This window comes from Rissa tridactyla, chromosome 7 (genome assembly GCF_028500815.1).
Source record: "Rissa tridactyla isolate bRisTri1 chromosome 7, bRisTri1.patW.cur.20221130, whole genome shotgun sequence".
NCBI lineage: Eukaryota > Metazoa > Chordata > Aves > Charadriiformes > Laridae > Rissa > Rissa tridactyla.
Window position 1 is genome coordinate 54120802 of NC_071472.1, and position 21817 is coordinate 54142618.

At 47.4% G+C, this 21817-nt stretch overlaps 2 protein-coding genes and 1 long non-coding RNA gene across 4 annotated transcripts in view; 2 read left to right on the top strand and 1 right to left on the bottom strand.

Annotated features, from left to right (window-relative positions):
* LOC128912357 (argininosuccinate lyase-like) overlaps positions 1 to 3980 on the top strand; it is a 9368-nt gene extending 5388 nt beyond the window's left edge. Inside the window, exons 8-16 of the mRNA XM_054208110.1 lie at positions 360 to 412; positions 837 to 899; positions 1117 to 1231; positions 1901 to 1985; positions 2164 to 2223; positions 2484 to 2567; positions 2839 to 2919; positions 3170 to 3276; positions 3750 to 3980. Of these exons, the coding sequence (XP_054064085.1) occupies positions 360 to 412; positions 837 to 899; positions 1117 to 1231; positions 1901 to 1985; positions 2164 to 2223; positions 2484 to 2567; positions 2839 to 2919; positions 3170 to 3276; positions 3750 to 3900 (799 nt within the window). The 3' untranslated portion in view covers positions 3901 to 3980. The remainder of the gene's footprint in view (positions 1 to 359; positions 413 to 836; positions 900 to 1116; positions 1232 to 1900; positions 1986 to 2163; positions 2224 to 2483; positions 2568 to 2838; positions 2920 to 3169; positions 3277 to 3749) is intronic.
* Positions 1 to 6307, bottom strand: part of LOC128912360 (uncharacterized) — a 23712-nt gene extending 17405 nt beyond the window's left edge. Inside the window, exons 1-5 of one of the 2 annotated variants that reach the window (XR_008467607.1) lie at positions 6213 to 6307; positions 5304 to 5433; positions 4872 to 4919; positions 2148 to 2217; positions 1873 to 1994 (exon numbers count right to left, since the gene is read on the bottom strand). This is a non-coding gene — a long non-coding RNA (uncharacterized LOC128912360). Of the gene's footprint in view, positions 1 to 1872; positions 1995 to 2147; positions 2218 to 4871; positions 4923 to 5303; positions 5434 to 6212 lie in introns of both variants that reach the window. The other variant, XR_008467608.1, reaches the window with a different exon arrangement.
* GUSB (glucuronidase beta) lies at positions 5813 to 17575 on the top strand. Its single transcript, XM_054208109.1, has 12 exons — positions 5813 to 6055; positions 7630 to 7818; positions 8180 to 8361; positions 8899 to 9041; positions 9556 to 9743; positions 10686 to 10838; positions 11631 to 11809; positions 12181 to 12327; positions 13494 to 13578; positions 15142 to 15318; positions 15933 to 16068; positions 17353 to 17575. The coding sequence occupies exons 1-12, from the start codon at positions 5822 to 5824 to the stop codon at positions 17508 to 17510; spliced, it is 1971 nt and encodes a 656-aa protein (XP_054064084.1). The 5' UTR covers positions 5813 to 5821; the 3' UTR covers positions 17511 to 17575.
* The last annotated feature ends 4242 nt before the right edge of the window (positions 17576 to 21817 follow it).

The following is a 21817-nucleotide window of genomic DNA, read 5'->3' on the forward strand; positions in this document are numbered from 1 at the left end:
CCTGAACCACTGGGGTTTGTATGCCATTTGCGCTGCATAGCTGTGGGGGCACAAGCCTTGCTTCTCTCACCAAAGAGAAGACTCTTCTAAAGAGAAGACTCTCACCACAGAGATACTGTTCTTCTTTCCTGAAATCAAGAACTACAAAGCTTTCATCAATCAAACCTTCTTCTTTGGAAGAGATCTTCTGGTTTAGTCCAGAGTTGAGAGTTTGCTGAGCCTCAGGCCACACTGTGTGACACCAGAATGAAATGCGGGAGGGAAGCCTTCAGAGAGGTGTCATTACTGCCCGCTAGAGCTGTTTTGGTTGGAGTGTGCAGGCTATCATGCGTGACTGGTGTTTCTTTTTCCCCTGGCAGCGGTGCTCTGGCTGGCAACCCACTGGAAATTGACAGAGAGCTTCTGCGTAGTGGTAAATGTCTCTCTCTAATTGAGTGGCTCAGGACTAATCATAATATCTGGGAGTTGGGGAAGCATTGATACATCATCCTGCTGTTATTTTGGATGTGTTGTAGCCTTTTAACGTAGGGATAGAGGGTAATAAATACAAAAAATGAATATGATCTGATGCTCCATGATGGAGGTGGGAGGCAGCTCCTAATGACTCCGTAAGCCAGAAGGATTTTTACAGTAGAAGCCTGTAGCCTGGGAGCATAAACAGAACTACCTCTGCTGCATGCTGGATGCTTGGGGATAATAACAAAACCCTGCTCAGCATGTTTGTGTTCCTGCGACTACTCGAGGGCTCACAGTCACTTGCATGCTGGGGCATCCTGCTGCATTCAAGCTCCAGAAATGCCAAGCCTGACCTCCTCTGTCCGTCACCTTCCTTACAGAGCTGGACTTTGCCACCATCAGCCTGAACAGCATGGATGCCGTTAGCGAGAGAGACTTTGTGGGTAAGCACAACTCAATCACTTCTTCCCACCACTGTTTTCGAAGCAGGCTTCTGAGACCTTCCCAGTAAACCCCCTTTAGTAAGGGGACTGAAATCCCTCACCAGGAGTATTTATACAGAAAATGTGTTTGCTCATGTTTAAACTCCAGTCAGGGCTCCCTGGGTTGCCAAGCAAACAAGCACCTTTTTCACGTCCTGACTTCCTGCTTTCTCTGCAGTGGAATTCCTCTCTGCTGCCACCCTGCTGATGATCCACCTCAGCAAGATGGCTGAAGATCTCATCATCTACAGTACCAGCGAATTTGGCTTTCTGACCCTCTCTGATGCTTACAGGTAGGTTTTTCATCTCTGGGCAGAGAGCCCTTCCCTCAGTCCTTCCTCACCTGGGAGAATGAGACAGTGGTTGGGGTCTCCCTGCTGCACAAGGCTGACACAGCATTAGAAAGCTGGCAGAAAGGCAGCCTTAGGGTGAATATTCCTCAGTAATGACCACTTATTTCTCATTCTGGCAACTCAACCAAGCCTGCATTCAGCAGACACTCCTCCTCCCCAGCAACTGCTGGCAGAGAGAACTTCCTCCTCTGCTGGGAATGCCAGCCAAAGCCCTTCCTTGACTAGCCGGGTTTGCAATCCTAGCAGACTTCCTGTCTCTCAGGGTGGCACAACCACAGCCCTCCCTCTCCCAGCTCACAGCAACACTTAGCCTGGCCTGTTGATACCAACACTGGAGGAGCTTGGGGGCAAGCTTCCTTTTTGCTTCCTCTTTGAGAGGTGGGGTGTGTGGTAGCTCCAGACAAGACTGCAAAAACAAAGGCTCTGCTTTGGCAAACATGAGAAATTCTGCACACTCAGTTTTCCTACACCCTAGGAAGGTGTCCAGGGAAGGGGGATCTATGTGTTACATTTGGAGGGCTGGCCCAGTATGCTGCATCGTCTATCTTAGCCCATGTCTGTAGGACAAGGGTTTAACTCACCGTTACACTGCACACACTTTTCTTTCAGCACTGGCAGCAGCCTGATGCCTCAGAAGAAGAACCCCGATAGCCTGGAACTGATCCGCAGCAAAGCTGGCCGCGTGTTCGGGCGGGTGAGCCTGCTAAAGAAAGAAGTGGGGTGGGGAAACTGCTCAGACTGGGGCTGAAGAATCTGCTTTCTTCATAAAGAAGAAACCAGCCAAGGGTCTGCCCAGTTTAGACTCTGAGCCTCTGCTGGGACAATGTGCTGCTTTTCCTAGAACTCACTGCCTCACCTGTTTCTCTCTGCAGCTGGCTGCTATTCTCATGGTTCTCAAAGGACTCCCAAGCACCTACAACAAGGACCTGCAGGTAAAACACGTGCTAGTTTTCGCTCCATTTCTCTGAGCAGACACAGCCGTCTTCTCCTCTTGAGCAGTCTTGCCACTACATTTCCCTGCTTGTGTGTGGGATGCGGAGGAAGGGGCTGAGGCACGGCAAGCTGCAGTTGACACCCCAGCCATAGCAGAAGCCCCTGGGATGACACGCCTGCTGCGATGGCCGGGCTGCCTTTGGGCTTTTGGGCTGCATCAGGTTGACTTAGAGCAATTTCCACCTCTGTTCTCACGCAGGAGGACAAGGAGGCCGTCTTTGATGTTGTGGACACCTTGAATGCTGTGCTCCAGGTTGCCACTGGAGTGATTTCTACCCTCCAGGTAAGGCTTCAGCCGCTCATTATTGAACACGGTTGGTGGACACATTCTGTGAGTGAAACGCATAAGAGAGCTCTACACTGGTCCTAAGATGAAGGCTCTTCAGTGCCTCAGCCACACTGCTCATTAAGGCCCCCAATGTCAGTTGCTCAGGAAGTCAGAGGGTCCTTTTAGAGCCAGATCCTTTCTAGATTAAGTCCCCTCACTGTGACCACTAGCGTGTCCCCAACGAGGAGCTGATGATAGTGTCTTGCTCTGACCCTCCTTTCTGCAGATCAACAAGGAGAACATGGAGAAGGCCCTAAGCCCTGAGATGCTGGCTACTGATCTGGCTCTCTACTTGGTTCGTAAAGGAGTAAGTATCAGAGAGAGACTTGGAGCTGTGATTTCTTTGGATGCACAGAATACTGCTCAGTGAGGGCCTGAGATGAGGCCTTCTGTTCTGTCCCCAGGTGATGATCACTCTGGGTCACCAAACCTGGATTCACATGGCATTACCCTAAGCGAAAACAAGCCCACCAAAACAGACAGCACATCCATTTTTTCCTTTGAGGCTGCACCCCAGTTGCCTGGTCACTGACTGCGGCCTCTGCTTCTCACTGCAGATGCCATTCAGACAAGCCCACACTGCCTCTGGGAAGGCCGTCCACCTTGCCGAGTCCAAAGGCATCACCATCAATAATCTCAGCCTGGATGACCTGAAGAGCATCAGGTTTGTATCACTATTATTTTGCCACGACCCCCCTCAACAGACAGGTATCAGCCTCCCTTCGTATGGGCCTCCTTATGGTGCCCTTCCCCAAAATGCCTGGACCAGACAGCACCCCAAAATCCTCCTGGCCTGAATATCAATGCAGCTACTGCTGGGCCTCAAGTAACCGAAGGGGACGACATCACTACCACGCAGCTCCATGGGCGCATGGGCAGCAGCCATCCGGAGGGACTGGAGGAAGCTCCTCCTCCAGAGGAGTTTGGCTTAAACTCCCTCGCGCTCCCCTTGGAGCCGACTCTTTGGTCTGCCACGAGCAGCTACTGCCAGGCACTAGAAGTGCAGACACAGGGCTGCAAGAGGCCTTTCTCCTTGGAAAAGGGCTCTGTCTCCACTCTCTGCAGGCACTGAGCGTGTAAAGCCAGCCCACGGCACCCGGCCCTCTCCACTGACACCTCTTCTCTTTGCCTCCCCAGCCCCCTCTTTGGCAGCGACGTCTCCCAGGTCTTCAACGTTGTCAACAGCGTGGAGCAGTACACGGCCATGGGTGGTACCGCCAAGAGCAGCGTGACTGCCCAGATCGAGCAGCTGAGGGAGCTGCTGAAGAAGCTGAAGGAACAAGCTTAGAGTGTGGGGAGATATCCCGTGAATGCAGCGTTGTGCCTATCACACTAATCTGGAGTTAATAAACACTGGGGTGTATTATAGTTCACTGAAACTCCTGTCTTGTTGTTTCTTCTAAGGGACTTCATTGAGCTGGGCTTCCTCATCCCTCGTGAGGCCTGGGGAAATGTTCACTGGTGTGTGAACCTGGCAGTGAAGCTGGTTTATGGAGTGTCAAGTTCTAGAGACCCAGTAGGTAGAGAGCAGCAGGAGTGTCAGTGCATGTGTTGAGGGAGGCTTGTGCGTGCCCACAAAGAGAGATGCTTGGTACGACATCTGCAACACATGCCACTCTCCTTCTAGGATTATGTTTCCCTGCCTTCCTTTTAGCAGGAAAAAAAATAAATCTCCTCTCTCCCTGACACTAGAACTTAGCCAACAGGTTAACCCGCAGGTCATCCCAGTCCGTCACAAAACCACCTTTGGCTCTCATTTACTCCGAAGCACAGAGTTGCAAGGTCCCAGGTCCAGCTCCTTCCTCTGTGTGACATGTGCCCTGATTTACCTCCAAGCTACCTGTGCAAAGTGCTTCAAAAAAAAAAAAAAAAAAGCCCTGGCACTGCATTGCTGTTGCCTCTTACAAAACTAATTTACCATCTTCCCTTCTGTCCTTACAGAAGTAAAATCAGAACGAAGACCAGGAAAAGTCTTACTTGAGGAATGAAGTGCCAGGAAGTCCCTGAGTCCCCTCCTGCTTACTGCCATGTTTCTCTGGTTTAGTACATTCATCTCACCTTCCAGCTAAGTTGGCTGCGGCAGGGAAATCAATTATGTACACTTCATTCAGGTGCAGAGGCAACAGCCTCAGAGGAAGGGATTATCTCCTCCTTCCCTCACGGTTCTTTTCTTTCCCCTCATAAGCTTTTCCCCCGTTTTTTCATACTGGGTCCGTACCTTCACACGTCTCAGCCAACTAGACTTTCGCCTCTTCCTACCTGCCACTGTTCAGCATCTTGGGGGTCAATGCTGCGTAACGTGTGGCCCTGCTGATTGAAAAAAGAAGGTGGTTTTAGCAGATTATCATATCTCAATCTCTACCTTAAATAAATAGTTCATTATCACTGGTAGTCCCATTCAACCCTCCACTTTTCTGATATTCTTATGTCACCAAGCCTTTCATTGTTCTGCAAAGAACTGAGCTGTTGCTTCTGTAATTGAATCAGGTAGAGCATGACTGACAGCTGCTTATTGCACATGGAGGTACATGTTCTCATCCAGGGAACAAACATAGGCTACAAATAAACCTACTGTAAAATTAAAATCAATCCAATGGCATTTCCGTCCTCCCTTGCCCTGTGACACTTTTCTCCATCCTGCTTTATTCCTAACAAAATTCTGAGGGATGTGGTTTGAATAGGAAAGGTTACCATGCTGCACAGATGAGTTCAGGCATGGTTTTCTAACGCAGATTTCACGTCCCCAAGACTCCGTCTGGTTGTCGGTGCTCTTCTTTGCAATTTCCAATAACTCCTTACCCTCCGGCTTCAACAAGTGACTCTGAAAATAAATAAAAGCAAGTAAGCAAGCAAGTAAATTAACCATAGAACGGTTTGGGTTGGAAGGCACCTTAAAGACGATCTCGTTCCACCCCCTGCCCTGGGCAGGGACACCTCCCACCAGCCCAGGCTGCTCCGAGCCCCGTCCAACCTGGCCTTGAACCCCTCCAGGGATGGGGTAATAAATAAAATAAAATATACTAAAAGAAAGAAATAAATGAAATAAAAGAAACACACACAGACACCGTAAATCCAGCAATCCTAGACACAGCCCAACCCCTGCAAGCGTCTTTACGATGGCTTGGGCAGACCCGGGCCCTGCTCGGGCCTTGCCGCGGCCCCTCCCGCCGGGGCGGGCCCTGCCCGTCCCGGTACTGCCCACAACCAAGATGGCGGCGGGAGCCTCAGCCGGCGGCATGGCGGGGGGCTGCCGCCTGCTGCTGCTGGGGCTGCTGGCGGGGCTGGGGCGGGCGGCGGCCCCGCCGGGAGGTATGCTCTACCCCCGGGACACCCCTTCCCGGGAGCGCAAGGAGCTCGGCGGCCTCTGGAGCTTCCGCGCCGACTTCTCGCCGGGCAGGGACGCCGGCTTCGCGCAGCGCTGGTACCGGCGGCCGCTCCGGCAGGTAGCGCGGGGCGGGCGGGGAGGGGGGTCTCCTCCCGGGAAGGGTCCCCTGCACGCCGGGCTGCCTCCCCCTCCCGACAGCGGCCTTTCCCCCTCCCTTCCCCAGCGGGCTTGTCTCTCTGCAGAGGGTTTTCTTTAAAGGCTCGCTAATTACCCACCGGCTCTGATTAGCTGCTCCTCAAACTACAGCCACCTCCAGCTCCCACGCTGCCAAAGCAAGGCTGGCCTGGCACAGCACGAACCTGTCCTCTGCAGCACAGAATAAACAAAAAAGGTGCCTGGAAAGGGCACTCTGGGGTTATTTATTCCAAAGTAGCCACGTGCAGATAAACAAGTTGCAGCGTAACTGAAATCCGTTGTGCAATTAACACCATAACGTACAAGAAAGAAGTTATGTGTTCTACGTGTAAAATGTAGGCGTCCTTCATGGCTTCTGTTTTGGCCCTTTGGGCAACTTTTTGCCAAATTGCAGAAGACGCTGTGCTGCTAGCGGTTTTGGGAAGAGAGTGGCAGAGGAGCGGGATCCTGGGCTGTGCCCCCCGCTAAAGGAGGGCTGAGAAGTGCGGGCTAAGCCTGTTTCAGCCATCAGAGAATCTCCTTGAAGGAGACGCACATTACGGCCATCCCTGCCAAAGGTTATCCTGTAGAGACTGGAAAACCCACTTCACCACCCAGGGATTTTCCTGCTGGGGTGTTCTGGTGTCGGACAAGGGCGCTGAGTGTCCCTGCAGGTCGGTGCTGAGTCAGCCACGCGCGTGATGCTCATCCCCAGGCGACCGGACCTTCCTCGTTCCGCTCCTCGTGGAAAGGTTTCCGTAGGAAAGGGGAAGCTCTCCAGCTGTGCGCTGCCGCAGCGCTCATTTCTGCAACATCATGAGTGCAGCAGGTGCTAAAAATGAACGGTTTTATGTTGCAATAGCATCTGATTTCCTCAGCGTTGAGTGTAGTACAGCACCGCCTGCCTATAATCCTCATATTAAAAATAAGCAAGTGAATTGACTCTCTCGCAATCCTGAGGAATCTGTGTTGCTTTCAGGGAGTGACAAAGGCTGGACTTGTCCCAGACAGTCTCCATGGACCTTACCTGGAGGATCTGTCCCAAAATATCTGATACTTTTCCCACTCTCCTGCTCCAGGGTAGGCTCCCAGCCTGCCACGCAGCACCCTGTGCCAGTGAACGGACAGCACACCAGCACTGCACACCAAACAGCTGGAGTTTGTGGGAAGTCCCAGGCTGAAACAATGACCTGGGCATTTATTTCCCCCACACACACACACTTTTCTGATTCTGCAATACCAGAGCCATTAATAAAAGCAGTTCCCTATCATAAATCAGGAGGGGAAAAAGGATATGAGCAGCTTCTTCCTCTAGGAACAGGCCTGGTATCAAGTAGGACTTGTATAGGACCACACCAGTTTCTAAATAGGTTTTCCCAAGTATTCCCACTTGGCAAAGGGATTGGAAGGCTGTCAGTGGAAGGGGACACGTCCAGCAGTACAGGTTGGACAATCAAGAGAGTAAAATTTGTTTTTTCAAATGATCTGTTCCTTCCCTTTCTGTGCAATTCCTGCCAGACCGGTCCCGTGATTGACATGCCAGTGCCTTCCAGCTTCAACGATATCACTCAAGATCCCAGCTTGGAGAACTACGTCGGCTGGGTTTGGTATGAGAAAGAGGTGCTGCTTCCTCTCCGATGGCTCCAGGACAACCTCAACACCCGAGTGGTGCTCCGTTTCGGTAGTGCCCATTACTACTCCATCGTGGTACGTTGCATGGGAAATTGTCCATGTGTTTCCAAAATCACACTGCGCTAAAATCTGTCCTGTGACTTCTTCAGCAAACACACCTCTTCCTAGATTTTATATCAGTTTGCTATTTTCTTACCTCTTGGCTGTTTTCCTCCAGGCAGGAACTTGACCATGTTTACCACGTCTCTCTTCTCCGATCCTCCAATATCAGGACTAGTAATTAAAACATTTCCTTGCTACAGGATCATCCCCAAACCATGTGTCTCAGTGACACTTGTACGTGACCCAGACCTGGCTCCTTCCCATCTCCTTGCTACGCATACCACAAAACCCCAGTAACTCTCCCTCTTGGGCTCACGGGTGTCTTCTCCTGCAGTGGGTCAACGGAGTGCAAGTTGTGGAGCACGAAGGGGGCCACCTCCCTTTTGAAGCAGATATAAGCAGCATCGTCCAGGGCAGCCCAGGGATCCCCTGCCGCATCACTGTCGCGCTCAACAACACCCTGACACCCCACACCCTGCCTCCGGGGTCAATTCAGTACATGAATGACAAGACAAGGTGAGCTGTTAAAGCGCTGTACTGCTGAGCTTATCCCAGGGATGACAGAATGGGATGACAGAATGGAATTTATTCAGCTGCTGGTTCATAAGACCCTCTGAGCAACTTAGAAAAGCATTGTTTGTATTTATGCCAAAATTAATCAGTCGAGCAGGGAGGAGTTTAAGCTTTGGTGTTATGAGGGGTCCACACTGAGTTATTGCATCTGTTTTATACACAGGGAACTGAAATTAAGTGATTTGCCAAGTTGAATCAACAGCAGATTTGAGAAGCTTCAGTTCAGCTGGAAACTGCAAGTCCCAGCTATCCTGAAGGATCAAACCTATTCAGTGCATTAGATGTTCGTTAACTGGTGGTTCCCTTCAGCGTAGCAGCAGTAGCACGACTGAGAGATAGCTCCATCCTGTTGTAAAGACTATTTTACCAGCTAGCATCTATTTTTACATGACTATTTTACATCGCTAGCGTCCATATGCTGCCTTCAGTTCTTGTATAATGAAACATAATGTAGCCATTTCTCCTGTCTTGCTCACTCAGGTATCCCAAGAACTATTTTGTACAGAACATCAGGTTTGATTTCTTTAATTATGCTGGAATCCATCGCCCGGTTGTGCTTTACACCACTCCTTCTGTCTACATAGATGATATTACTGTGACAACTACTTCATCAGAGAGTGTTGGTAGGTCCAGAACAATTACAGCAGCTATCTCAGGCTCCAAATGGAGCTGACAAGGGCAGCAGAGAAAATATACTGCAAAAGTCTGATTGAATTTGTTGCATAGTGGCTTTCTGTTGAACCTGAGCTGGTCTATGGCACAGCTCAGCAGCTGCAAGAATATGATAAGGAGTTCAGAAGCAGTAAGAGAAAAAGAAGTGCTTGCAAGAGACTACTGTTAAAGTGAAAGGATGATCAGGTGTTTCCCAAAGTAGAATTTCTCAGTAGGGGCAGTCTTCCTGCCACTTGAAGCAGGATTATCTTTAAGTAACAGAATTGTGTGATACACAAATCTTGACGGAAACTTCTGGACCCTAAGACAGACAGGTCATGCTTCCTACATTCTATTCACGCCACTCTGTTGTTGTTTTACATCTCCCTCATTTTTTAATGCTGCTGTATGTGAAAACCCTCCAACATTTGATGCATGCATTTTTCATGGCAGCCTCTGATTGTCTTTTTTTTCCCTTTGAACCAGCCATGGTGCAATATCAGGTGTCAGTTGTTGGCAGCACACTCTATTCCTTGTCCCTGAGTTTACGTGACCAAGAAGGGAAAGTGGTTGCTACAGGCGATGGGCCAGCTGGAGAGCTAAAAGTCCTGAACCCAAACCTTTGGTGGCCTTACCTGATGCACGAGAACCCTGGATACCGCTACTCCTTAGAGGTAACAGTGACATTTCTTCCTTTCTGTGTGTGTTCCCTCTGACTGTCTAATAGGGTTAAGGAACTCCCATATGGCCTATTTTCTGCACTCATCTTCTCCTGCAGATCCTGTTCATGTGACCAGAGTGGCATTGCTAATTAGACAGTAATGAAATCAAGCTTTGCCAGCTTCCTGGATGCTGAACTGAAAGGTCTGTTGGTGAGAAGAGGGGGGCATGCCTGGAGTGCACATACGCGCTCTCAGATGCTTGGCCTCCACGTTTAGGGCCAAATCAGTCCCTTGCAAGAGGACCATTTGGGACAATACAGGGGAGGAGATACCTCTAAAGCAGAGAGTCTCTGAGGAGCAGGCTGCTGACCACGTCCACATGCTTTGCCATGCAGTGAGCTTTCTTCCCACCCTGCAAGAGTTCAGCGTCAATAGCATGAGCCTGGAAGACTGTGTGAGTAAGGATGAGCAGTGACGTTTAGGTGCAGAAATTAGGGCAGATGAGCTGCTGTGAGTTTCCAGGGGCTCAGGTTTGTAGCTCTTGTGAGCAGATGACATTTCAGTTGTTGGCTGGTATCGAGGTGCAGAGAAGAAGAGGTGTACCGCTGTCTTGCTGGGGGGGATGAAATGGCCTGGATGCGTAAGGAGAAACAAAACTGAAGCTCTTGCGGTGAACAAGCCCCGGAAGGGTTATCCAGGCTTCATTCTCCATCATTCTGCTTCCCCAGCTTGGATTCCTGTTTTCTGCTTAGTCAGACCTTGCTCCTTCCCCGAGGAGGCAGGTGGGGACCGCAAGAGGCGGCTGAAGCAGCGGTGAGGAGCAGGCAGGGTGCCGAGGCAGGGCTGGGAAATATGACGGGCAGCCAGGACAGCCCTTACAGACAAGGGGGAGGGAGCACAGGGCATCCCTGCGAAGCCCAGCACATCACTCGCGTCTCCCCTTTGGGAATCCAGGTGAAAATGCAGGCGCAGGTGAACGGGGCGTTGCTGGAGGACGTGTACACGCTCCCAGTCGGCATCCGCACCGTCCACGTCACCAGCACGCAGTTCCTCATCAACGGCAGGCCCTTCTACTTCCACGGCGTCAACAAGCACGAAGACGCAGACGTAAGTGTGCGGTGACGGTCGTGGGGGCACCTAATGGCACCTTGCTTTGTGCCATTGAGGCGGCAACAGCTCTTGCCTCCCCTTTCCACCCAAAGGGGCTGTTTCCTCACATCCTTCTCCCAGGCTGGGAGCTGCCAGGGTGAACATGAAGGGGACACGATGCCCAGTCCTGCCATAGTCGTTAACATCCCTCTCAGGGCCCGTGGGCGAGCGCGGGCTGTGCTGGCAGAGGAGCTAAATGACTCCCCGGCCATGGCTTCCAGTCAGAAATAGCGGCTCCCGGGTTCCCCATCCCGGGAAATGCCGGGGACAGCAGCCTCCGGCGGGGAAGGTCGGGGCTGCGAGGCGCGGCCCGGCCACAAGGCGGCCCCACAGCCGCGCCGGAGGCCGAGCCGCCCCGTCCCTGCCGCCCCGCCGCTCCCCTCAGGGGCGGCGGGAGCGCGGGCTCCCCTCGGGGGAAGGCGCAGAGCCCCGCCGGGCCGGGCCTCCTTCAGCCTCATGGCTAACATCTGTGAAGGGGAGGGAGAGGACGGCCTGGGCAGGGCAGGGCAGCTCCCCGAAGTGGCCAGTGCCAGCAGCTTGGCTGTAACCACCATCCCCTCTTGCTTCTCCAAACACCCAGGGGCTGAGCGTGCATGTGGCAGCATCCCTCAGCTGCAGTCTAGAAATGGCGCCCGGGGCTGGAAGCACTCTGTGGGCGAGCAGGGCCGCAGTGGTGCCCAGCTAACATGTGAGGAGGAGCCCTGTCCCGGCAGTGCAATGGGGTGTGATGTCTCTGTCTCCCCCCGCCAGATCCGTGGCAAAGGCCTCGACTGGCCCCTGGTCGTGAAGGACTTCAACCTGCTGCGCTGGCTGGGGGCAAACTCCTTCCGCACCAGCCACTACCCCTACGCCGAGGAGATCATGGACCTGTGCGATGCCTACGGCATCGTGGTGATCGACGAGTGCCCGGGAGTGGGGATTAAAATGCCGTAAGCAATCGCTCAAATACCCTTCCCCTTGTTTCTATCTTCGTCCCTGTCACCGTGGCCGCTCCCCTCCCGCAGTGCCCGTTGACCTGATAATGGAAGTACTTTGCTCTATTTAGAAATCGGCCCGTTGCGCCACGTGTGCCTGGTGAAGTTGGGCAACCGGAGGGCGTTTTGCCACACGGCCGTCACGTCACTTGGTCTGGCTTGATTAACAAGCCCAAACCACAGCCCTGAACTGTGCAGCAGGCGTTGGGGAAATAGGGCAGAAGCCATATTCAGCATTAAGGCTCAGAGGCTTGAGTTTTCACAGGGAAAGGCAAAGGGGATAGGTTTTATACCCTCACCGTATCCCTCTTCCTCTTGTCTATAAGCGAGAGCTTTGGGAACAAGTCCTTGCAGCATCATCTGGTTGTGATGGAGGAGCTGATCCGCAGGGATAAGAACAGGCCGTCCGTTGTGATGTGGTCAGTAGCCAACGAGCCGGCATCGGAGCTGCCCCCAGCAGCTTACTACTTTAAGTAAGTGCGTCTGCTTGTATACAGAGCTGAGGCTTGAATCTCGGCAGGTGATGCATCTTCTTCCTTTGGGATGGTACAGAGAAATAGCGAAGAGAGGGCAAGTGTTTTTTTTTGGGAACCCTGAAACGGTACCTGCAGATGCAAACTAAACGTGTAGCCGCTGCACGTGTTGAACGGATGCTCAGAACCGCACATCAGTCTCAATCTGCTGTTTCTGAACCAGTAAGCATCTGCAAAATTACCAGGAGTCCGTTTGGTCTGAGCATCTCTTCTTGACCTAAGGGTTCAGCAAAAGGAGACCTGATGGAACCAGGATATTCCTTGTTAGCAATGGAAGACAAGTGCTAAATTCAAAGCTGAGAAATAATTGGCCTTTAGTTCTGAAGACAAGGTTCTTCGGTTAGTGCTAGTTATTTATTCTGTAGGGGATTGTGACACCCCACTTCAAAGCCGCTGCTTCGAGTTCCTACAGACCCCTTGGGTTTATTTTTAAAGAGATTTAAGCTTTGGATAGCCAAGACTTGTCCCTGTAATGAGGTAGCAGCCTGTCCCTAGTATCTGTAAGCACATTAAGAGGTAACTGTGAGTTTTCGTTCTTTAGAATGATCCATCCACAACCTTCCTGCAATATCAAGAAGAGAGCTTCATCCTCCCATTCTCCCTCATCTCGGGTTTCCTCAAAAGCAGCCAACCTTTGGCTGCTCTGCCTGCTGTGGTGTAGGGCTGGGGCCTGGTGCTTTTGCAGGAACACATCCCGGGAGTTGCTTAGAAACTTTCCGCTGCCCTTCTCACATTTTTGTCTTCAAACTCACTGTCCCTTCTCCAGCTTCCAAGCTGCTGGCACCAACAGACAAATTAGCATGCCCGTGGTCGGTATAGTTTCATTCGGGTCTCTTTTTCAGGTGGGATAGCACCTGACTTTGTGACAGATAAAGGTCTCTTTGCCATCATATTTATACTCCTGCAGAACTGGCTAGAATTGCAGGCACTTTATAGCCGAGGATCACTAAGTATCCTGTAGTATTTAATTAAAAATACTCTGCCTGCTAAATGAAAAGCAGCTCCAAATGTCTGAGGGGGGGTGGTGAAAGGACAGAGAGCTTGGGGAAACGGGGCTGTGCTTCTCCATGCTGTTGTTGAAGTCTTGCTTTACTGTTTGCAAACAGGACAGTGATAGCTCACACTAAAGCTCTCGATCCCTCCAGACCAGTAACCTTTGTGACAGATGCTAATTACGCTCTTGACCGTGGTGTAAGTTTACTTTATTTCCTAGTTTATGGTTTGTTTTTTTTTTTTAATTCATACATTAAATTTCCTCTTCTTGTCATTTGTTTTATAGTCCTTTCCCCCCACCTTCCCAAGTTTACTAGAGATATTTAACAGGGAGAGGCAGAAGAAAACTTACTTTTTTGTTTCTAGTACAAAGCACCTTATCCTGTAGTTGTAGTCCAGCTGAAAAGAAATTATCTGTAAGAGAGAAGAACAGTTTGTTGTCTGAATGAAGTATTAAGGATCAGAGCTCTGGATGCCATTAACATTGTCATGCTTTGCTATTCCATTGATTGGGTTTTCACTTGCGATTAAACCAAAGCTTAAACCTCTTTAAAATGCTAACAGCCCTTGTGGAAGTCTAAAGAAGGAAGCTTTGCTTTAATACTTGCTTTAAACTGCTCTAGATCTTCTTTGGCAAATGTCTGTTAATGCTGAATAATCTAGAAGCTCTTCCAGCTTCATAATTAAAGTCCTAGAGCTGTATAAACAGCCAAAAGGCACTTTTCCTGGATGTCTGTGCCTTAAGCTGGCCACAGCATGAACCAAAGATCTTTAACACACATAAGTTTGCTTCCGGGGTAGTTCCTATGTAATTTTTAATTTTTCAAGATGGCTTTGTAATACTTGTCACTACTGTACAAGAAACACTTCTAGCAGGCAGATTTGTAGGTACATGAGACTGCCACACATCCCCACTCCAGGTTACGCTTTGTGGGGTTTTTTTTCAAGCTGTCCTACAATTAGCAGGAATGACCTTCTGTAACTCCGAGAGGTCTGTTCCTCCCCACTCCAGGAAAATAAAGCTGATGGCTCTAGTTTTGAGGGTGCCCCGCAGGGATCTGCTCTTGGCTACCGCTGCTTCCTCAGGCACGCACACCCAGACCCTGACAGCCCAGCCCCACGAGCGTGTTCTGACTAGCTTGAGGAGACGCAGGAAAACAGAACCAAAGAACAGATCTCATACGCTGAGGTGATATTAGAACTTTTTTTTCCTTTTATTACAAAACATGTTAAGAGAACATTGAACAAGTTACATACAACATCACTTTATCTTTAGTGGGCTTTGTGCCCTTTTATCATACTGTCCACGTGGTAGAAATGGCATATAACTTGCAGAATGCTTAGTCTTAGTATTGCACCACTGATGCACAAATTTAGTTGCTAGTCAAAATATTTGACCACTAACTTGATAATCACATTCCAATACTCAAAAAGTACATCTAAATGTACCAGCAAGCCAGAGACATCTTGGAAACTCAAAAACTTCTAACAAACCTGAGGATCAAATGGGTTGATCTCGTTTAACTCTTTGACTCCCTACGTCTGTATGAAAAACGCCAAATTTATGCACTATTAGCTTATTATCTTGCTTTTTTTCATGGGAAAAAACGTCACGTTGGGAGGGCCTGAGCGGTGGGGGAAGACTTTATTGTGTAATGAAACTGCGTTCCATGAAATAAACCAAAAGGAGGATTTAGCTTTATGAGTGAAGGTTGTCTACCCTGAGCCCTGTGACAAAACACTGCCCCTTGTTTTCTGTAGGCTCCTTATGTGGATGTCATTTGTGTAAATAGCTACTTCTCCTGGTATCACGACCCAGGCCACCTGGAAGTTATTCCACTACAACTCACAACACAGTTTGAGAACTGGTATAAAACCTACCAAAAACCCATTATCCAGAGTGAATATGGAGCAGACTCGGTTCCTGGACTTCACAGCGTAAGTGTTATAGATGCCCTAGATGGAAAAAAGCACTGCTCTTCTTATAGGGTCAGTAAAATTTAAGTAGAAGAGGTTGAGCCTGACTCCTTAGTTTTGAGATGCAGTAGCTTGTGAGTGTCTGAAATACTCCAGGATTGTAATCCTGCTACACTGAAACGAATGAGCTTTGCCACTGACTACCAAAGGTTAGATTCTACCTAAAGAGAAGTTTTTAGCTCTGAGCACTTTGAAATCTGTACTTCGGCATTTGCAGACAACACTTAATGGGAAGATACGACACTGGAGAGCAAACATCCATTTCATGATGCTGTCCTGCATAGAAGGGGGTGGCACTCCTGTCTATACCTGTCATGGTAAAGCACCATTACCAAGCAACACCACAAACTCCCCCCCCAAATATATCTGGCATTATGTTTGTACTTTATGTGCGTCTCCCATTGTAATGTCAGTAGTTGCTATTCATCACTAGACAGCCATTGTTAATGCAGCGGCAATGAAAAGACCAAGCAATCCTAAAGCAGGTCCCCAATAACTAGGAAGTGAACATACGGAGCCTTTGCTGAGATTAACTGTCACCTTAATTCAAGGCCACCTCTTTTTCCTGGCTGTAGGATCCACCTCTTATGTTCAGCGAGGAGTATCAGAAAGCTATGCTAAGAGAGTACCATTCCATTTTTGACAAAAAGAGGAAAGAGTACGTGATTGGGGAGCTCATATGGAATTTTGCTGATTTCATGACTAATCAAGGTAAGCTTATATTTATATTCTAACCAACTCTCCATCCTCCCTGCAAGTTTAAAATGGTTTATGATACACAAAGAATATTGTGCTGTGGGGTAGGAGAAAAGGGCCCTCTGCTTACCAAGACAGAGCGCAGCTGGTTTCTGTGACAAAGTCCGGCATGAGCGAAGCAAGAGGAAAGGTCCTGCCTGTACTTAATGAGTCCCCTCTCTCCAGCTTGAGCTCCTAGATGTCCCACCTGCAAAGATGTTCCCCAGAACATGAGACAACGCACTAGGGCGGAATGCCAGGGAAGCTTGTGAGCATACCCAGATGACTTTATTTCTTGGCCATCCTCAATTCAGAGCTTCAGTCAGCTGTTAGGGATGTGTCTCACTCGCTTCGTATTTCATCTACAACTGCCCTTAGTAACACAGCACCTTAAATAACGTATTATTAACTTGGTAGAGGTTTAGCAAGAGAGGACCTGATGCCACACTGGTAGACGACTGTCTATCATGACGCTCCATCCACTATTAATAAATGATAAGTGCATTTGCAAAGTATGGAGCATTACTTAATCTACAGTGCAGACAGTCACACAGAAATTAAAACGATTACAACTCAAAGGAGACCTAGTAAGGAACCAGTTATGCATATGCCACCTGCCGTGAGTTAGGGTGGTGAACAGTCAGTGTTAATTTCAGGCAGAGAAACACCATTAAGAATAATCTGTAGAGCACCAATATAGGTATTAGAAAACTAAGTCATCGTAGAGAAGCGGTCAGAAAAGTAGTATCGATTTCAAATAGGACGATGGAGAAAATGTAGACAGGTTCATATACACATATGTAGTTCCAGTCTCTCTACATGTTGCGATCTTCTTCTCTAGTTTCCTATCAAAACTAAAATAGGCAAAAAGGATATGGACACCACTAAAGGACAGTACAGGCAAACGGTTAGTAATCAACATTTTCACCATCAAATTTCAAAGTGGAACTAATAGCAGAAGAAACATCTGCTGTAAATATAATACTGATCAAGTTAATGGGCACACCTGAACTAACTGTCATCAACTTACCAGTTGTAAATACAATGAATTGCAGCTATATTGCTCAGTTACATCAATTAATCTTGCCAAGATAACGCAAGTTACATTTGCCAAGTTCCCTGTTGTACCTGACTATGTGTAGAAGAAAGTGCATAGGTCTCTTCCACCTAACCTGATTAGCATGTACATCATAACAGTTCACAGCTGGGGATATAAGAGCATTTTATATATACTTGCTTTATTTTATAACTTCTCTGCAGGGACCACACGTGTCTTGGGGAACAAGAAAGGAATATTTACCCGCCAACGACAGCCCAAATCGGCTGCATTTGTTCTTAGAGAAAGATACTGGAAGATTGCAAATGAATCAAGCTGTCTTCCTCCTATAATAAAATCACATTCCCTCTTTCTAAAGTGAAATCAAAAGGTATAGCGGCTGGGTGCTATACTGAACTTGTTCATTAAATTTCTGTTTAAATAATACTTATGCCTGTCTCAAGTCTTGCAAGTCTACTGCAATTTCTAGTCCATCTGAATTAGTGACTATGATACAAAGCAGATGAGAAACACTAGTTTCCTACGCTTAGCCATGTCTGTAGGCTTCCTGTTTCCAGGTACTAAAATGAATACTCAGAGTTTCAAGGAACTGAAGTTAGAGATCCTGACTGAGGTATCTGTTTATGGCAAAAATGAATTAAAATAAATTACATGATACAAATCAATGCTGAAGACTTAAAAAAAAAAAAATCCCAGTTACTCTAAATGAACATCACATCCTTCCAATGCAAATGAGGTTTTCCAGTTATACTCCCCTAACAGTTAACGCTACTCAGATCACAGCAAATTGTCCACAGGATTAACGGATGAGAACAATTTAAATAGCTTCTCTGGCTGGACAGAAAGTACGTGGCTGGCTGAGAAATCCTGAGAATTCACAGCATTCAGGAAGTGTGTGAACCACCACTTCTGTGAGGATATCCAACGCACTCCAATACAGCATGGAATTCTTACTACAGCAGCAAGGTGGAATATTTTAGATAAGTAGGTATTACAGTTTAAAACTATTTATTTTAATCACAGTACCAGAACTGTCGCTATTAGATACGGTTTTACCTTCCAGCACGGAAGGGCTTCCTTCATATTCAATTGTCGCTATGCACTACAGTAACAGTAGTCTAGAGAGTAAGTTTGATCTAAACCTTTTTGATACTGGCCTGAAGCATCCTGGGGTAGGGTGATGTGTAAATCAATGTGCACGCACTACTTTAGACAGTGATGTAGTGTAGTAACATCCCTTTCATGCGGCACACCAGTCTTAGAGGACTCTAAAGGCCAGGCTTTAGGCTGTGCTAGATTCTGCCAATACCCACAGAAGAGCTCAGCAGACTTAGTCTGCAACCTTCTTATTGCAACATCCCAGCGTGGTCCCAAGAGCAGCGTCACCCGTAGCAGAACTACAAGATTGGAGGCTGCCTACTGAATTTTGGAAGTTGGCACAATTACGTAGTTTCATTATTCCAATTCACAGATAACTGTGTGAAACTGTTGCTCTGACTATTTTTCCTGCAACTGGCTCTTCTGCTAGTACCTCAAGAAAAGGACCAAAACATCTGCCAGTATAAAGAAAATATTTGCTCTTATGTTGTGTCTTGGCTGAATTCCCTTTCCTTTAGATGTGGTACATTAGAAACCAACACCACCTTCCACACTGCCACAGGCAGAATAAGGACATACACGTTCACTGCAGATTTCAATTTCTCTTGCGTTTTTAAGGGAAAAGAAGAAACATACTATCAATATTCTTTATGGTTATACCACCTTAGGTCTACAGATTTTCTATATAACTAAAAACCCAGAGTGTAAACATCTATCCGTAGTAAGAAGACACTTGCTCAAGTGTACCATGGTGTAAGAGTGAATGCCATATTTAAGCCCACTGCTAGTGTTTGAAAGCAATTTCAACTTCTCCATCTCTAGACATACATTTTTTTAAACCGTCTTCTTCCCCATTTCAACAGACATGACGTACCAACAGCTGCCACATCAAAATACAGATAAAGATTTGACATTGTTAACGCGTTACAAACTGGGGCTCAGATCCCTGGGATAACGCACAGCGCTTGCGGTTGCAGAAGAGAAAGCTATTACTTTAGTTCAGTCCAACAAGACAGATGCAAAGTTGAATATCCACACGTACGGTAAGCACACGCTTCCGCACATTTCAGAGTCGCAGCTCCTGCTTGTTCTCAACAGCTCAGTGCAATTGTAAACCCAACCCGCCTTATCCAGCCCTTCCCCAAAGCTCCCTCCCTCCCCCCCCAAATCCAGGAAAACACACAGCAGTTGCCAGATACTTTGTGATCTTGTCAGAGTGCAGTTAAAGCACACCTACAGAACCAAGGAAAGCATGAAGCGATAAAAATAACATACTTAACAGGTTTTTTTGTGCATGTTGCTTCAAGAACTGTAAACAGTTAAAGCCTCAAGCCAATGCTGCTCAACCTTTACACACCCATGTGCACACAACATTCAGCAAGACACGATGAAGCTGCAGAAATTCTATAAACTGGTATCTCTGGGGACCCAGGTGCTTTAACCCTTCTACTACTAATACACAATGTCTTTGAAAAAAAAAAAAATAAAAATCACAACTTAGTACATTTCTAGAAACAGAATTACAGTACTGACTTTAAAAACAGTTTCTAAGGCTCAGACTGAGTCCAAAAAGGCCTCTGATTGGGTTCATTCAAGCTCTTATGTTTCGACTGCATGAATGCAGCATAAGAATGATTGCAGCAAGACGTCCACAGGTAATTTCTACATTTATTTTTTTATACCAAAAAAGTTATGTGCAACAAATAGAATTCGTACATATTTACATTGTTTTACCTGTTAGCAAAATTGTATCCTAAACCTCCAATAGAGAATCTCTCAACCTATATTGATAAAAGGAACATCTGCCCAATGACTCCATTTAAATGGATGTTTAATTTGGAGTTTAAAGCACTAGTAATAAATAGTTGATGGAACATATTATACAGAACAAACACCTAATATTTAGGCCATGCTTAATACAGTTTTATGGTAACAGAATACTTCATCTTTTCTGGACCAGCTTTGTCTAGATCACCTTTAAACAACATTGGCAAAACCAAAGCTATTGGATCTCTCTTTGACTTTAGCCCATATAAATTAGGAGCATCAAGTGCTGCCTGAAGCACCTCACCAATCCTTCTGGAGAATCGAGAGACTGTACAGCAGAAGACAAATGCATACTACGGTATGCAGAAATCTCCTCGTAAGAGACATCTGCTGTCACATTAGAGATCAGAGGTGGCAGGGAATGTTTCATTGGCCTTAGCTTCACAAACACTTTACAGTAAGAAACTTCCAAGAACATTCATTTCCTAAACAAGACTTGAATGCTTCGTTGGCCTTAAGAGTAGCAAGTACCTTACAGTAAGAGGATTTCGGGAATGTTTGATTCCTAAGCAGGTTTTGGGATGAGGTTCTTTTGCCTTTCCAATGGGCCTCTCCCTGCAGAACTTCTGAGAGCCGGGAGGGGGGAGGGGGAAAGCCCAAATTCAGAACCACCATTTGCAGATTATTATTTTTTTCCCCTCCGTTCTCATTGTTGAGACCACAACCAGAATCTGTGTAATGATGCTGCTGTCCCCCTGTCTCTCTGCCAGAGCAGGTATTATTGATTAGCTTTTTTACCCATAATCTTGTACCCTCAAGATTTCTCAGAATTTGTGCCTACAGATGCGTAAGGCTCAAAGTAATACCGAGCACATATTTGCCACAACATTTGTTTCGGATGGGGGACAGGCAGGGGGGCAGCTGCATGAAGCACTCGTCAGATCTCCATCACATCGCTAATTTTAACCTGAGCCATTTTACTGGAAGAAATATGCTGTTTCTATCATTGAGAGCAACGAGGAAAGAGTCAAAGAACTGGAAGCAAAAAGGTCCAAATTTCTACTACTAACATTATTTTGCCCTTTATTCAGGCCAACTGCATTTCTGAAGCACAAGGGAGAAAGTAGAAGAGTTAGGGCCACTTCTAGCAAATCACTTCCAGTAAAAAGTAACTGCAAGAAAAGCACACAAGACAAGAGAGTTCACAATTAAGGATCAGATTTGCAAGATCGTGCACGAAGTGTAGCTGCAAATTCTTCCAGAGACCAAACTCAATCTCCATTTGATCCCTAAGTGCACACAAACAAGGACTGCAGACACGACTGCTCAAAATCTGGCCCTAAACAATTTTACTAAACAAACTGAATTAACAGACTATGCCCACACAGACAAGCACAAGACACAGTGAAGTTAGTCAACACCTAGACTTTCAGCTGATGGGGCTTTTTTCCTTTTTTTTTTTTTCTCTTTTTCTTGGTGTAGTACACCCAGAAATTGGACCAAGTAATCATTGATTATACTTGTCTCCATTGCTGCTTGTTCTGAGATATTAGCACTGCGACTAACCATTTCAGGCAGCACGTGTTCACCTCTTCCTTGGATGAAAAGACGCCTTTAGTGTAGATCACAGGAATGCATCAAAATAAATCTATTCAACATATTAAACAGTGATATTGCCTCAGGGCTTGCAAGAGAACAAAGCGAAGCCTTGAGGGACCAGTTGAACATCATTCACTCCCCTCATATCAAAGTTCAAGGCATTTGAGAGACAGAACTAAACATCAAGACAAGCTTTAACTATAC

What these genes read in the sequence shown, in the direction of transcription:
- GUSB (XM_054208109.1), top strand. Translation starts at nt 5,822, where the DNA reads ATGGCGGCGGGAGCCTCAGCCGGCGGCATGGCGGGGGGCTGCCGCCTG. An exon ending in ACCGGCGGCCGCTCCGGCAG is followed by an intron (nt 6,056 to 7,629) that starts GTAGCGCGGGGC and finishes AATTCCTGCCAG; the next exon opens with ACCGGTCCCGTGATTGACAT. An exon ending in CCAGCAGCTTACTACTTTAA is followed by an intron (nt 12,328 to 13,493) that starts GTAAGTGCGTCT and finishes GTTTGCAAACAG; the next exon opens with GACAGTGATAGCTCACACTA.